At 43.2% G+C, this 17,051-nt stretch overlaps 1 protein-coding gene across 1 annotated transcript in view; it reads left to right on the top strand.

Moving 5' to 3' along the window:
- GMPS (guanine monophosphate synthase) overlaps window positions 1-11,268 on the top strand; it is a 38,144-nt gene extending 26,876 nt beyond the window's left edge. Inside the window, exons 11-16 of the mRNA XM_079101551.1 lie at window positions 536-651; window positions 2,972-3,097; window positions 3,938-4,053; window positions 7,536-7,666; window positions 8,526-8,698; window positions 9,683-11,268. Coding sequence (XP_078957677.1) covers window positions 536-651; window positions 2,972-3,097; window positions 3,938-4,053; window positions 7,536-7,666; window positions 8,526-8,698; window positions 9,683-9,784 — 764 coding nt within the window. The 3' untranslated portion in view covers window positions 9,785-11,268. The remainder of the gene's footprint in view (window positions 1-535; window positions 652-2,971; window positions 3,098-3,937; window positions 4,054-7,535; window positions 7,667-8,525; window positions 8,699-9,682) is intronic.
- The last annotated feature ends 5,783 nt before the right edge of the window (window positions 11,269-17,051 follow it).

Genomic DNA, 17,051 nt, shown 5'->3' with positions numbered 1-17,051 from the left:
AGATATAAGCTATTGATCCATATGAAGAGAGTTGAAACATTCTAAAAAATGAGTTGGATGGGAAATTAATAGCTACATTTTGAAATTTATTTTCTGGAACTGGGTATTGAACCCAAGACCTTACAGATGCTAAGCATGAGCTCTATTATTGAGCTGTACCTCCAGTCTTGAAATTGAATTCTTTTTTTTTTTTTGTAGAAAAAGTAATACAAATTTATCTTTCTTTGTGAATGATACTGTTGTATGCCTAAATATCCAAAAAATAATTTTAAGTGAAATATAAAGTTCAGATAGTTGCCTACTTGTATTTTTTTTTTTTTTGAAATTGAATTCTTTAAAACATTACTTGGGACAGGGATATAGCTCAGTGGCAGAATACTTGCCTATTGTGTGGGGATCTGTGTTTGCTGCCCAGCACTGAAAAACAAAACAAAAACTTAGGATTTTTATATTTTTGGAATAGTGCCTTTTTAATTTTTTTGGCATTTTTATATTAAATGTAAAATTTATATTAAATGCCATTGTTATTCTGTAGGTCCTGGCCTGGCAATCAGAGTGATATGTGCTGAAGAACCTTTTATTTGTAAGGACTTTCCTGAAACCAACAATATTCTAAAAATAGTAGCTGATTTTTCTGCAAGTGTTAAGAAGGTAATAATTTGACACATCTATATGGTACCGGAATTGAATGTCATACTCTTATATTTACAATTAAGTAGAGTTTCATTATTTGGAAATTAAGAGTAACAGGATATAAAATCAACATACATAATCAATAGCTTTCCTACACACCAATAACAGATCTGTTGAGAAAGAAACTAGGAAAATAATCCTATTCAAAATAGCCTCAAAAAAACCCCCAAAATTAGAGGAATTAAAACAAAACAAAACATGAAAGAGGTAAAAGTTCTCTACAATGAGAACTGTTAGAAGTCTGAGGACCGTGAAGAAGACTCTGGAAGATGATGGAGAGACCTGCCATGGTCCTGGATAAGCAGGTCAGTACTGCTGAAATGCCATGTCACCAAAGTAACATGCAGATTCAGTGCCGTTGCAATCAGAATACCAAGGACGGTCTTCACAGAGCTAGGAAAAACAGACCTAAGATTCATTTGGAAGAATAAAAGATGCTGGATAGACAGAGTAATCCTAAGCCAAAAAAACAACGCTGCAGGCATCACAATACCCAGCTTCAAATTACACTACAGAGCTATGGTGACAAAAACTGCATGCATACAAACAGACAGACCAGTGGTACAGAGTAGAAGACACAGACGAATCCACCATCTGTTCATCTGACCCTTGATAAAGGTACCAAAAACAGACACTGGAGAAAAACACAACCTTTTTAAACAGATGGTACTGGGGAAACTGGATATCCATGTTTAGAAGAATGAAACTAGATTTCTATCTAACCCTGCACAAAAATCAACTCAAAATACATCAAAGACCTAGAAATTAGATGAGAAACTTTGAAACTCTTAGAAGAAAATGTGGGGTCAACACTCCAATGTATGGCCGCAGGTATTGACTTCCTCAGTAGGACTCTGGCTGAGGAAATAATACCAGGAATTAGTGAGTGTGATGGCATCAGATTAGAAAGCTTCTGCACAGCAAAAGAAACAGGATTGTGAACAGAGAACCTAACCAATAGGAGAGAATTTTGCTAGCTACTCTTGTGACAAGAGTATTAAGAATAATCTTCAGAGTATACAAAGAACTCAAAAAACAAATAGGTCAATTGGTAAATGAGCAAATAAACTAAATAAACACTTTTCATAAAAAGAAATAGCAATAGCCAAAAAATACATGACGGTCAAAGAAATGCAGATCCAGACTACATCAAGAGCTGGTTGTGGTGGGGCACCTGAATCCCATAGCTCAGGAGGCTGAGGGAGAGGACGGCAAGTTCAAAGCCAGTCTCAGCAACTGAGCAAGACCCTGCTACGGAGGAAGACCCTATACTGAAAGCAAGAGTGACAGCGAGACTTCAGAGTGCCTACAGAAGTTATTAACTAGTGTGCCACTAAGCTGTCTTTTAAGAAGAGAGCAAAATAATGTCATTTTCAGACCTAGAAATCGATGCTCTTGTTAAATATATTGTTAACACTTGAGGCAAACTACTCATTAGAGGAATTAACTTCAGCTCATTTTGTACCATTGTCCTAGATGTAGAACCCCTATGGAAATGTAAATTGAGCAACAAATCTGCTACTTACGGCAACTTTGAAGTAATATTTGAATTATTTATTATGTTTGCTGAATTGAAAAGCATGGGCCTTAATGGGTTAAAGCCAACCAGTAAGGCTGTGAACCTGACTGGGGATTGCGTGCTTGCCTCCGCATGCGAGGCTTGGGGCTGGATCCTGGTACCATGCTGGACCACGCACACCCAGCAGTGGAGAACCAGCCAAGAGGAATCTCCAGTTCAGAAGAGCGAAAAAGGAAAACTAGCCATAAAAAGGGACAGATGAAACCGCAGGATAGATGTTGGAAAGAAGGACTAAAACCTCTAGTTAATATAGATTATCAAACTAAGTTGAAAACTATAGTCTGTGAGCATGAGCAGTAAATCTGAAAAGTATCGTGTTTATAAGGTATTACTATTTCTAGAGAAGGAATGAAGTTAAAAAGTAGAAAGACATGCTAAGTAAATAGAGGAAGTGGGTAGAGCTGTATTAATTTAAGAAAAAAATTGATCTCATGGCAAAAGTTAATTAGGGATAAGTTGAAAGTTGAACTCAGGTGTATCACTTGCTGGTGACTTGAGGGGTGTCAATTTCATCTGTGTTTTACACCTGAGGCCTCCCTTCTTCATGGCCCCCCAGCCCTCAGGAATGAGTTCACGCACAGTCAGGAGACGCCACGTGTGAACTCTGAGAAGCTGGTCAGTATAGATGCGCAGGAGAGTCGTGGAGACCTCAGAACGATTGCCTTTGTCCTGAAGCCTGAATGCTTTCTGCTCTTCCAGCCTCATACATTGCTACAAAGAGTCAAGGCCTGCACGACAGAAGAGGATCAGGAGAAGCTGATGCAGATCACGAGCCTGCATTCCCTGAGCGCCTTCTTGCTGCCCATTAAAACTGTGGGCGTGCAGGTGAGTTGTCCCATATGTTGGCTGTTTCCATTATCCACTTTTCTTTTCTTTTTTTTTTGGTACTGGGAATTGAACCCAGGGGCACTCAACCACTGAGCCACATCCCCAGCCCTTTTTTATATTTTATTTAGAAACAGGGTTTTGCTAAGTTGCTTAAGGCCTTGCTAAGTTTCTGAGGCTGACTTTGAACTGGTGATCCTACTGCCTCAGCCTCCCAAGCTGCTGGGATAATGGGCGTGTGCCACCATGCCAGGCTATTACTTTTTTTTTTTAATATATATTTTAGTTGTAGGTAGACATAATTCTCTGTTATTTTTATGTGGTGCTGAGGATTGAACCCAGTGCCTCACACATGCTAGGCAAGTAGTCTACTACTGAGCCATGACTCCAGCCCTGTTCACTTATTTTTGTGTTAACATTTTAAGCTCATTTTAAGACAAACTGATAAGTAAATGTTTACAAATTGTTTTTGTCTCCCATTTAAAGAATCCTTAATCTACCCAATAAGTGTGGGTAGATGTTGTCTGCCAAATTAAAAGCAAGCTTTCTCTCCATAGTTGTGTGGCCATTTGGAATGAAATCCCAGTGGATCTCTGGCATATTTTGAGTATATTTTTGAAATTACATGGTGTTGTCTTTAAATGATTCAGATGGGATTTCATATGGGATTTATGCATATCTTTAAGAACCATCTAGAATATATTTTATTTGTAAATATGTTCTTAAAAAACAAAATAACAAAAACAAAGAAATGCTATTAGTGTCATCATGCATAAAATATTTTCCAGCCCACTTTTTGATAAAGCTGCTAAAAATGATGGATTGCATTTCTCCTCTCAGGGTGACTGTCGGTCCTACAGTTATGTGTGTGGAATCTCCAGTAAAGATGAACCGGACTGGGAATCACTCATCTTCCTTGCGAGGCTCATTCCTCGGATGTGTCACAATATTAACAGGTAATCTTCTGCAGGAGTAGGTAGGGTGGGGAACCATCCAACGAGAGGATGGTTTTTTGAGACTTCCTATTAGTGAAAGACAAAAGGCTCAAGTGTAGAAAAAGAAAAGGAAGCCACTCTGTTTATATTTCAGTTACATACTTTGGTTATGGTTAAGTAGATATTAAATATCTTGTATTTTGATCATCCCAATGTATCATCTATTTATTTTAAAATATTATTTAAAGTAGAAATAGGAAGGATTTTAATTTTAGTGTAAAATATTAAAGGTAGCTTAAAGCATATTGTTTTAGTCAGCTTTGTGTCACTGTGATCAAAAGACCTGAAAAGGACAATGTAGAGGAGGAAAAGTTTATTTGACTCATGGTTTCAGAGGTTCAGTCCATGGCCAATGCTCTGGGCCTGAGGTGAGGCAGAACATCATGGTGGACGAGTGTGGAGGAGGAAAGCAGCTGAGGACATGACACCAAGCGACAGCTCTGCTCACATGGACAAAACGTCAACCCCAAAGGCACACCCCGCAGTGACCTACCTCCTCCAGCCACACCCCTTCCTGCCTACAGTCACCGCCCAGTTAATCCATATCAGTGGATTAATCAGATGATAGGTCGAGGCTCTCAGATCATTTCGTCTGCGAACATTCTTGCATTGTCTCACACATGAACTTTGAGGGGACACCTCATAGCTAAACCATAACGCATGTCTCCAGATTAGTGGTGTGAGCTTGGCTTCATGGTAACAGGCTGTTTTCCAGAGGGATTGAAAAAAATTTTGTATGGGTTCTAGAATTACATATCTGGATTGACAAGTCAAAGAAAAGAAATAGGCATGCGGCAGATACCATTAAAATAGCTACATTTAAATGTGTGATTGGCAGTTTTCAGACCTTGTTTTCCTTTCATTTTACATTAATTTCTTAACATTAGAAATACCAACAGATGGCTTATAAATTATTTCTAATACTCCTACAGTTTAAAACTGTCACTTGTTTAGTACTGGATTACTAATTAAATGTTTTTATTTCACAGTTGTTAACACTTTCCAATTTTTTTATGGGTATTAGGCAGTTAACAAACCAAAATAATCACTTGAGATTTCATTTTCCTCAAGTTTGCTGTAGAAATGAGAAAATCCCAGTTAGCTTTAACCTACCTGAGTCTGCATAAGTATAAGGAATTACAGGGAAAGCAGCTCAAGGTATAATTATCTTCTGAAGAATGCTAACATCAATGTCTCCTTAAACTTTGCATGTCAGACATTTTCTCTTTTGTTTTTTGGCACGGTGTGCCGGGGATTGAACTCAGGGCACTCAACCACTGAGCCATGTCCCCTGCCCTATGTTGTGTTTTTTTATTTAGAGACAGGGTCTCACTGAGTTGCTTAGCGCCTCGCCATTGCTGAAGCTGGCTTTGAACTCCAGATCCTCCTGTCTCAGCCTCCCAAGCTGCTCCCATGCCCTGCCCCGACTGCTTTTAATAATAGCACATTTCCCATTCCACAAATCTCATCTCTTGTTTTCTTTAACAAAGCACATTCACCTGTGCTTAATAAGCTTCATCCTCCTCTCAGGGGCTGCTTTCTCCTTTTCCCCTTGTCTTTCCTTCCTTTCTCAATTTTCCTTTCCTCACTCCTCAGAAAAAGGTCAGTAAGTTGACAGCTAGATCTTAAAACATGAACCCAGCAAGCCCTTGAGAGAGTCTCGGTGGTCTACATGCTTTGCCAAGGTCCTTTTTGGGAATTGGAATTTTAAAGTATTTTTCTGTTTTTGGGAAGTTTTTCCTAATTAACCTTTGTCCAGGGAGGGACTGTTCCAGTTTTACTCCTCTGTTCAGTGTGGGTGTCTGTTTCCAGGTGCACTGTTGCAGTCTCTCCTGTAAGAGGAGAAGGTGGGAAGGGCAGGTTCGAGGTGCTCTCCCCAGTCCTGCTCTCCTTGGGGATGGTCTGTCTGCGTTCAGTGTTTACAAGCGGCACGGCCTGCTTTCTAGGGACAAAACCTTCCTGTGGCCATGTGTTTGGAGGGAGTCAGTGAGGTAGTTGGGTTGCAGTGGTTTTCATCTAAAGTTTTCTTTTATATATTTTACTGCGTGTAGGTATTAAGCAAAGACATTAAACTTTTATTTTCTTTGCTAAAGGTAGCCAGGGCTGAGGACCAGCGACAGTTATCTTCTGCTGTGGTTGGAGTAGGGAGAACTGGGTGCACTCAGATCTGCCTGATTCCCTCATTTCCCCAGCGAAGGCTGTGACATGAGAGCTTCCAGCTCATGGCAAGGTCCACCTGGAGTTGTTAAAATTGTCTGATGCTGCTTTCTTCAAGTTATGTTCCAAACTCTTGCTAACATTTGCAGCACCTTCATGTCTTTCATTTCTGGTTTTTTTTTTTTTTTTTTGCAGTGCTGGGGATTGAACCCAGGACCTTGGGCTTGCGGGGCAGGCACTCTACTAAACTGAGCTATCTCCCCAGCCCGCCTTCATGTCTTTTCAAATGGACATTACTTACAGCATCAGTGAGGCAATCCTGTGAGAAATTTGTAGTAGGATACTAAGTTCTATCTTAGTGGCGTTTTTAATAAGGTAGAAATAAGAATCTTTCTAGGATCACTGCTTCTCACTGTGCGGGTGAAAACATGGGCCAACTAGGTTTAAGAAATGTGTTTTGATCTTACCTAGAGCTTTCCAGTGCACGTTAGCATGTTATAATTTCTGAAGTCCCATCATAAAGAAACTTACTTATTTGTTAACTGTGTGTTGATTTTCTGGGACTACCCATAATAAATTACCACAGAGTTGGGGTCTTAACCTAGCAGGTGTTTATCCTTTTAGAGGCCAGAGCCTGAGATCAGGGTGCTGGCCAGACTGTGTTCTCTGTGTCAGCTCCAGGGAAGGTTCTGCCCTTGCCTCTTGAGCGTGGCTGTGCGTCCCCAGTAGTCTCAGCTCGTGGCAGCATTGTCCAGTTTCTTCTCCACATTCACGTGGCGTCTGTGTGTGTCTGTTTCCAAACTGCCTGTTCTTGGGCTGGGGAGGCAGCTCAGTGGTAGAATGCTCTCCAAGCATGGGGAAGGCCCTGGGTTTGATCCCTCGCACTGTCAACAAAACAAAAATCCCCGAACAACCCAAAACCAGATTTCCCTGTTCTTATAAGGATACTGGTCATTGGATTAGGGCCCACCGTAGTCCAGTACAACTTCATCTTAACTTGATCACGTCTGCACACCTGTTTTTCACCCACAGGTTCTGGCTGGTTATGAATCTTGGGAACATTCAAACCCAGCACATTATGTGAAAAAGTGGTAGTGGTCACACACACCTGTGCACACTGAGTGCTGGTATCCAGGCAGCACACTGGGAGGGAGGTGTGTGAGACCCTGCCCGGTCCTGCCCGTGGGAGCTGGAGCTAGTAGGAGGGCCAAGGCGAATGAAGAGGTAGTGTACTTGTGTCTCCTTTCTCCTGCTGATCTCTGACCTCGAACTTGGTTTCCTTCTAGAGTCGTCTACATCTTTGGCCCACCAGTTAAGGAACCTCCTACTGACGTGACACCCACTTTCCTGACAACAGGGGTGCTTAGTACTTTGCGCCAAGCTGACTTCGAGGCCCACAACATCCTCAGAGAGTCAGGTGAGTTGCTCGTTCTGTTGGTTACTGCACTGACGCGTGTTTGGAAGCTTGGCATTATGGTGTCTAGTAGGAGGACGTAGCTTTTGATTTTCAGATACTTTTGATGGTTTGTTGATGTTGCCTTTAAATAAACTGTGTTTACCTTTGTGGCCATTTGCAGACCCGCCCAGAGTGGCTAAACTGAAGTGCTGCTCCTGCCCAGGGCAGCTGAGGCGGCAGCCCGTGCTCTGCCCCTCCACGCTCAGGCAGTGAGTGGGCATCCTCTCCTCTCGCACTGTGACGGTGCCATGCTCTTTGTGTTTTCATGCTTTGCTAAATGACTTTGCTATTTAAAGTCACCCTCCGGCACATGCTAGAGTGCTCTCACAGTCCTGAACACAGGAGACTGGTGCCCTCTGAGAAAACCTGTGTGTTAGGTGAGTTTTGTGAGGCACAAATAACAGTGCTGTTGGTGTTAATTTTAATGTTGTAAATGAATCTACAGTAATCAACAGAGACACACATAAAACTTGGTCACGTGTCCTGAGTTGATGCAAATGTGACCAGCAGCTTGGAGGCATCTTGCTGTTTTGCCCAGGAGTGCTGAGTCCTTGTTTGCAGATTCAGGGTCTGAGGATAGGACAGCGGCGTGACTGCCTTGGATAGGAGGATCACTGTCCCTCTCTAGCTAGCCCTTCTCTGGAACTTTGCTGCAGGGGTCAGATTTTGTTACTTTGTATTTGTGGTCCAGCCTGCAGTACTGTGGGAGGGACCCTGTGCCGGGGATGCTCATGCCGACCTTGTGTGGGTGGAGTCATGGAACTAGCTTGGAGGGCTTTTCCTTGGTGTGCGGATGGGTTCTGCATGTCCGTTTCCGTAGGGTACGCTGGGAAAATCAGCCAGATGCCAGTGATTTTGACACCCTTACACTTCGATCGGGACCCACTTCAGAAGCAGCCTTCCTGCCAGAGATCTGTGGTCATTCGAACCTTCATCACTAGTGACTTCATGACTGGTGTGCCTGCGACACCTGGCAGCGAGATCCCCGTGGAGGTGATGCGTGTTATTTCTTTCTAATGTGCATTTCAGTACCCCATAATTCTGTCATACAGTGACTGGAATAGGCTTTGATAAAGTTGCTGTTTGGGGGTTAGTTCTCTGTTCTTTTTTTCTGACTGCATTTATCTGACCATTTAATACACAGCAGTAGAAAAAGCCCTGAAATTTAGTATGCCCTGCAGACGTCTGATTACTGTGTACAAAGTAACCAACTGTAATCTGTGATTTTATCTAACCTTGCCAGCCCCTATACTTCTCCAAGGAAACCCTAGGAGTGACAAAGAGGTTTTCTGTAAGGATGAGATTTGATGGTGTTATGGCCAGGCATACATGAATTGCCTAATGTTCTGCCTTTGTCATTCCAGTTTCAATTTTGATCAAATTTGATCCTTTACCCTTCTGCCTCTCCACCAAGGTGTGCCAAAGGAGCCATTTAATAATAGCAGCTGAAAATCACACTCAGACTTTAATGTGAGGCCCTGGTTCTAGCTGAATAGCTGACTTTTGGGGAATGTGGCTTAAATTTGCTGAATTTTTGGCCAGTCAAGTGAACAGGCCATTCTTTCCTCATGTGTACTTTAAAGTGACCGATGATAGTGCATCTATGGCACCTGGGTGGCTCAGTTGCACGCGTGAGCCACAGGTGACTCATACAGCCGTGGGCTTGGATGCTGTGGCAGTGCCAGGTCACCATATGTTTAGGCATTTTTGAACTAGTGGCAGGCATGTCTTGTCCTCCAGCCTGTTTGGGGACTGTACTCTGAATAGTACTGATTTGAAGATATTCAGTCACTATTATCTATTATAGACTGAAACAGGTTCACTGTGTAAGATTAATCAGAGACCATTCCATGTACATGGAGGATGGTAGTAAAACTAGATGATATTTTAATTTTAAATTGCAAATGCAAGCCCTCTAGGACTGTTGGACATGCAGTGGATCCTGACTCTTGTATTTGTAATCTGTTTTTATCACAGGTGGTGTTAAAGATGGTCACTGAGATTAAGAAGATTCCTGGTATTTCTCGAATTATGTATGATTTAACTTCAAAGCCCCCAGGAACTACTGAGTGGGAGTAATAAACTTCTTGTTCTGTTAAAGTACCGTGTGCAGTTTAAATTGATTAGAAATCATTCTCATTATTGACATACAGTACTGTGAAAAAAGCTCACTGGATCAGCTACATCACATCCAAGTTCTCCACAGCAAAAAAATCTGTGGCTTCAGTGCTGAGTTGTGGATAACTAAGCAGGACTGAAGAGTTTGGATGGGCAGATGTTCCAAGCACTGCTGCCTGCACTCAGATCGGTACTGCTTTTGCCTCTGCCACATGTGTTCTTATCTAGAGACTCAAAGCTGCTATGGTGTCTCTTTCTATGAAGATGGATGAGGGTGGGTGATTTGGGGATGGCAGTGGGCCTGTCTCCTTGCCAGTTTCTCAGAAGTGTTAGAAACACCCAATGATTATCAGTGTGACTGTGTATACTTTTTGGAGAATCTTGGTTTTCCTGTAAGTGACATTATTTCTAAAAGCTGAGGAAGAGATAAAACAGCAGACGAAGACACAGGTGAGCTGATCCAGCCACTTTTGCAAGATACTGGAGCTGTAAAATGTAAGCTGCGGTGAGATGGAAAAATACCTGGAATTTGCAGAAGTGCATTAGGATCTTGTGACATCCCAGCTGTGGCAGGCAGAAGCTCTGAATGTGCTCGAGTGTGTATGAATGAACAGTGTTTTCAGACCTTGTTCCCTGTCGGTGCCATGTTCCTCATGCCAGCCTTTTAACTCATAAGGAGCTCTGTCCTCCCAGCCCGTGCTGCCCGCTCCCACAGCCTTGCCTGGAGTTTGTGTTCTCTCTACCGAAGAGGCTGTCTCCGTCATGTCCGGCGTAGTGCAGATGGAGCTCACGAGGAGAGTTCAAGTCCTTGTTTGGCTGGTCAGAGGAGTTGCCCCAGGGCACGGAAGCCATGATGCAAGACTGCAGCCTATGAGGGAAGAGGAAGATGCGTTTGTCATCCAGTAAAGAGCTGCAAAATGACCTTTTAGATCTGTGCTTAACAGATGCATTACTTGCTGCTCAGTCTGTGGCCAGTGTTGGCCCATGCAAGCTATTTGCCAAACCTTGTAATCCTTTCTCCTGTCTAACCTGTAGGAGAAAATTCAAGAACTGATGCTTGCTGGCCATTGCTGCCAGTTGCTAAACTGATCCCTTATAGCCTTCATGTAAGCATGACAGAAACCTACAGTCGTAGACTTCAGTTCTGCAACTGCTTCTCTCACTTTTTAGCTAAGGATGCTGCCGTGTTTCTTTACCAATCTAACCTTGGGTTGCTGCCTCTTACCTAGTCTAGCTCTTGCCTAATAATCAGATACAAATTTTGTTTGAGATTCAGAGTTAGAAAAGAACCCTCTGCATGGCAGAAGTCATCTTTTCATTGTGGCTGGTCCGGAGGCCATCTGGAAACTGCTGCTGACCAACAAGGGCAGATCTCTTGGTTTTAACAGACATCCTGGCCCAAAGCAACATTCTCCATCCTGCTGTGAAGGTAGTTACCATGGCTTTCTGGAAGTGAACTGGTCTTCAGGAATTTTAACAATGACTTCAGAGCTAGAATAGACCAGCTAGCAATTGCTCACCAGCATGCGTTCATACATGTTGATAAAAAAACAAAACACAAAAACTTTTATTGCAAAAGTGTCTTATGGTTTTGTATTCAAGCACATAGTGGGAACTGGGAAGAATATGTAGTAAGACTGCTTCCCCCACTGGGGTTGGTCCCACAGAGCTCTGTCCACTGTGGTGTGAGAATGGCTGGGGATCCCATAGGTCCGAAGTGCCATTCACTGGTCCTTGGATCCTGGACCTTCATAGTCAATGATACATTCAAAGCTCTGAGAAATTCGAAGTTAAAAAATAGTTTTTAAAGTTTACCTCACTTAGTGTTTTTGTGATTTTTTTCTCCTTAAACGTCTTTTTTATATAACCCCTCCGCCCCCTACTGGGGATCCAGCCCAGGGCCCCCCACATGATAGGCTGGTGCTCTACCACTGAGCTGCCCCACCCTCCCCATATAACCCTTCTCATTATTGGAAAGGTGGTTTCTCCAGAACACCTTCATGTGGTATAGTTTAATTTTTTAAATTTCCTGGAATTCAGAACTTTCCTATTTGATATCTGTCTTCCTTTGCACAACACCTTTTCCTTCATGTCAAACAGTGTTTCCCTAGATCTTTACAGTATTCACCAAACCACCATGAAAAGGAAAGGTTACAGTTCCATCTGTAGCTGAGGAAATAAGCTCAACTCAGGAATGGTTACCTAATAAATTTAAGAATTAATGCCAGGTTTCCTTAGTCCCAGTGTTCTTTCATTCGTGTTTTCTGACGTCTAAAATTACATAAGCTTACACGATGGGTTGTTTTGTGCCAGTGCTCGGACGACCTGCCTCCAAGCATGTCACTAGTTATCCTGGGCAGATCATAGCTCCCCCCCACACCTGGGATACCTCCCTAATTAAGTATATTTGTTGTTTTGTTCCCATTAGAGGAAGTCAGGTCAATGAAAATATAATTTACTCCAAAGATTGGCAGGCACAAAATCATTTTAAAATAAAGACCAAGTACCCAGTCCTGCCCGTGGATGATTGGTCATCAGCTGTCTTAACATTAACACCTGGCGCAGTGTCCGAAACTGTTTTCAGGTATGCCCAGGAGATGGATTTGCTGTCTTCTCTCTCCCATAATCTTAAATAGCTGCGTGCATGTGGCCAGGCAGGCTTGTGTTGGTTTCCTGGCTGGACTTGAGTCTCCCTCCTGATGACCTGGTTCTGAACAACTGGACTTTCTTCTCAAGAGAGGGCATTCAGAGGAAGCAGGCTGCCCTGCCATCAGACAGTGGGTCAACGTGAACAAGTCTTTGTTTCTTTTGCTGTAAGATGAGAAAACCGGATGAAATTTCCAACATCAAATCCAGCTCTAAATTTGTTTTTTTTTTTTTTTTTTTTTTTTTTTTTTTTTTTTGTGGAGCTGGGAATTGAACCCATGACCTTGCAAGGCAAGCACTTTACCAACTGAGCTACATCCCCAGCCCCGAGTTTTTTTTTTTTTTTTTTCCTACCCTACCCCGACCCTGAGTTCTTAGGAAATAATACGAAAAACCAGGTGCCACAATGAGGACACTGAATAGTTTTTTTTTTTTTTTAAGCATCCAGTCAAAAATAAAGTCTTACTTTTGTTTTGTATTTGAAGCTGTTGTATAGACCAGCAAGATACAACCACTTGAGGAGCCACCAGCATGTTCCTGGTGGCTGTCTCCTGTGTGGTTTGAAACGCTGGCAGGACGTGCACGGTCTCCGTCGGGGGGAGCCACCCAGCAGCAGCTACAGCAGTCCTTGGAGCCGGTCCAGGCTCTGTGATTCCCTGCATGAAGAAGTGACGCTCTGCAGGCCTCAAGGCAGGGCTTGGCCGGAGCATCTCACACAGCCTTCAGGCAGATGGTCTCTGACGACCTGAGTTTCTGGAGACTGCAGTCTTCTAGAAGTGTTTTCCTGACATCTTCACGCCCAGTGCCAGAAGCCTGCCCCTTCCCACCTTCCACGCCATTCCTGTGCTCTCCTTTTTTTGGGATTTTCACTGGAATGTGGTGAGACTGGTTTTAGCATCCCAGTGGCCCAGATCCCGGATGTAACTGGAACAGCACAAATGGATGTCCCCCTTGGATGCACCCTTTTGTCCTGACTGAGGTGACTTGACTAGCCCAGGTGGTGCAGCACCTAGAGTATCTTTCCCCACCGTGGGGTCATGGCAGAGGCCCAGATGCTCCACTGAGCTCAGCTGGTGGTCAGGGACCTCCACCTTGGTTGCCTGTTACTACTACCTGAGGAGTTAGAAAAACAACAACAAAAACGATGCCCAGACCTCCAGCAGACTCAGTTGGAACCTCGGGGTGAAGCCTAAGCACTTCCAGTGTTAAATCTCACAGCTGGAATAAATGGCTACAGGGGGACATACAGGGCCTGGCTAGTCTGGCTTAAAGTCCTAGTCACACCTGTAAGTGAGAACTGTAGACTGCAGGACTGTCTTCCCCACGGATCCGTTCAGATCTAGGGACTGGATTTGGGTGGGTCTGCCTATGCCGCATTGTAGGGCAGAGGCTCTCGGGCAGCAAGTTGGGTACTGTTAAGGACCGCTGTGAGATTGCTGCCCCTGTTGAGATCTGTCAGCAACTGCAGACTCTGAACCTCTTCTTACTCCTTGCTCTTCCCTCAGAAGTCCATCCCTGAGCTACAGCCACCCCAGTTCTGACACTAGCTAGGCCACAAACCTGAGCCGGCTTTACTGCACCACCAGAGGATGCTGTCTGTGACTATCATTGGAGCACCAGTCTTTAAGTACTATAGGTGACCCACGTGTCACCCAAGTTTCCTGAAGTAAAACCATCAAGAAGCACCATGTTCACTTACCATCAGGTCCTTGTTCTTGGGTGAATCCTAGGGACCTATGGGGAACTTGTGGAGGGCCCTTGGTTACCTGATCATAAGACCTCCGGGAGACTGGTTATTTCTTGGCGATGCCAAGGTCCTGAGTTGTCCAGGAAGCCTGAACCTTGAGTAATCCAAGTGGAGTACTTTGCAGAACAGATGTTCAAGATAATTTTCTGTGTTTGCATCTACTATGATATCTTTGTTACAATCATATAAATACATGAAGAAGTGAATGTAAACCTCTTCTTGCACAGATTTTTATAAAGAAATATTTTGTTAATTGGAGCAGGTAGCAGTTGTGAAATCACCAATTGTGGTATGTTGGCAGTGTATATGTTGTAATAACTTTGGCATAAAATGGCTTTGCTAAAATGAATGTGAAATGACTGATCTTTTTGTCTTGAGTGTGCTTCATAAAGGAGGAAATATGACTTTTATAAGTCATTAGGCCTCAGTGTTTATCAGAAGGTCCAAGAAGTCAGAGCAAAGAGGACAGACGTTTTCAGAATATGTGAAATAACTCGTATTCACTATCAGGGACTTCTTGAAAACAATCTATGTTGCTTACATCTGTGGGAGTGTCAGCATTTTGCCCATGTTAACAGTTTATGTAAAATACTCCCTAGCTTTTCAGTTTAGTTGTTGCCTAAAGATGTTTGCATGCTTGTGTGCTTTCAAAATCAGTCATGTGCATATGTGTATGCACAAATGTGACTTCCTGTGGTTCATTTATATTTGATGAAGTCTTTTCTCAGTTTCTCAAAACAAATTACTTTTATGATTTGTTATGTAACTTAAGTTCTTTTAATTGGAACTGTGTTATCAGAGTAGATGTTTGTATGAGTAAAGATTAGAGGAGATAACCATGCTTATTTTTTTATTTTTTATTTATTTTGAGGGGACCCAGGTATACTTAACCACATAAGCCACATCCCAGGCCCTTTTTTTATTTTAATTTGACACAGGTTCTCACTGAGTTGCTTAGGGCCTTGCTAAGTTGCTCAGGTTGACCTCAAACTTGCAATCCTCCTGCCTCAGGCTGCCCAGCTGCTGGGATTACAGGTGTGCATTATTGTGCTGCAGTAACCATGTTTAGAAACAATTCGTTAATTACTTTCAGATAGTCACGTTGCTCTGGCCTGTCTTCTTTCAGATCATTGACCTGGTTAGGCATTCTCTCTGAGAAGTGTATTTTGAAAACTTTTTTTTTTCTTTTAACATTTTAACACAGCTTAACACAAAAATATTAGTTTTTATCTTGAAATCTTAGAAGTTAAAGCTATCATACCTTTTAAAAATACTTCTTTTATCAAAAACTATATCAGGTAATTTTTTAAAAAAAATTTGTAGATTATTAGTGAATTATTCTAAAGAGTTTATGTAGAGTATAAGGGGAAAAAATGCAGCTCAACTTGGGCAGCCACAGCGGTAGCCACCGCTGCGCGCTCCCGAGATGTAAGGCAGCTGAGATGTAAGGCAGCCACCGCTCGCTTGCTTGGCTCAGTTGTGGCTTGCCGATAGCTCCCAGAAAAAATGCTCCGCAGACACGAGGTCTCATGCAAGAGACTTTATTTATGCGGACGATTAACACGTCCGCTCAGGGCGAAAAGAAGGGGCAAAAGAGAAAGATGGCGTGTGGCTTCTCCCAGATACTGGAATCTCGCGGGCTGGAAGGAACCAATAGCGGAGGAGAATTCTTGCAAGCTGACTGATGAGCCAATAGCATGTTAGGACGTAAGGTGGGAAGCAGGAAAATGGCGGCAGCGTAAGCCAGAAATTCCTGTAACGTAAGAGGCGGGCAGAGCACAGGTTGACAGGTGGTGGGTAGGCTGGAAATTCCTTTAATGGAAGAGGCGTGTGGAGCGCAGATTGACAAGTGGTGGGGAGGCCAGAAATTCCTGTAACGGGAGAGGCGAGCGGCTTTATACATTACATTCCCCCATTTCCTTTTTTATAAAAAAATATTTTTGGGTACATGGATGAAAGTCTTCTGTAATTACTTCCTGCTGAGTGTGGACATACAGCTGATTCAGGGGAGAGATATCATTGTGGCAGGAAGAGTTGGGGACTTTATAGTTCCTCTGGGGGCACACCTGTAGCTGGGCTCCGATTTTTGTAAGATCCTGATATTTTCTGTAATACAAGCTGATTATCAGTTGACATGGAAGTAAAAGACGGGGCTCCCCTTTTCGGCTGGCATTCTATTGGAAAAAAAAAAATTCAGTGATTAGGAAAATTACAAACAGGAATCCAGTCCTCATGGCTGGGCGTGGTTGTCTGGTGTTTCAGTAGTCTGGCTCCCAATTTCTGGAATGGGAGAAAGGGTGGAGGGCTTTATGATCTTCAGTCTGAGACGAAGGGGTCCCACAGGAGTGGCCGAGTATCGGTTGGAAGAAGCCTGTGGATTAGGAGCTGGAGAAGGGTTAGTGGACCGAGAATAGAGCTTAACCTGAGAATGTGCAGCCATCCTGGTAGATTTTGTACCTTGACAGCTGTTGGCGTGGTCAGGATCACTGTATGGGGTCCCTGCCACTTGGGAGATAGAGGGATTGTAGCTTCCTGAGGAGGGGAAATAAGAACTTGGTCTCCTATTTGAAGAGGTTGGGTACGGAGGCCAGATAAAGGTTTAGGTAGGGTGGAGTCTGCATAACCCCATAGAAATGCTCGAATGTGATTCAGGAGAGGAATGGATATTTGAGAAGGAAGAAGGGAAGGAAGGGGCACTATCCCAGGGGGGCAGGATGGGACGACCGTACATTAGCTCAAAAGGGGAAATATTAGCTGGTTTCTTTGGGAGTGAGTGAAGACACAGAAGAGCAAGGGGCAGGAGTTTAACCCAGTCGAGGTGAAGTTCTAAAGAGA

The sequence above is a fragment of the Sciurus vulgaris genome (assembly GCF_902686455.1).
Source record: "Sciurus vulgaris genome assembly, chromosome: 10".
In the NCBI taxonomy this organism is placed as follows: domain Eukaryota; kingdom Metazoa; phylum Chordata; class Mammalia; order Rodentia; family Sciuridae; genus Sciurus; species Sciurus vulgaris.
Note: the sequence above shows the minus strand (reverse complement) of the source record. Positions and strands in the feature narration are given on the sequence as shown.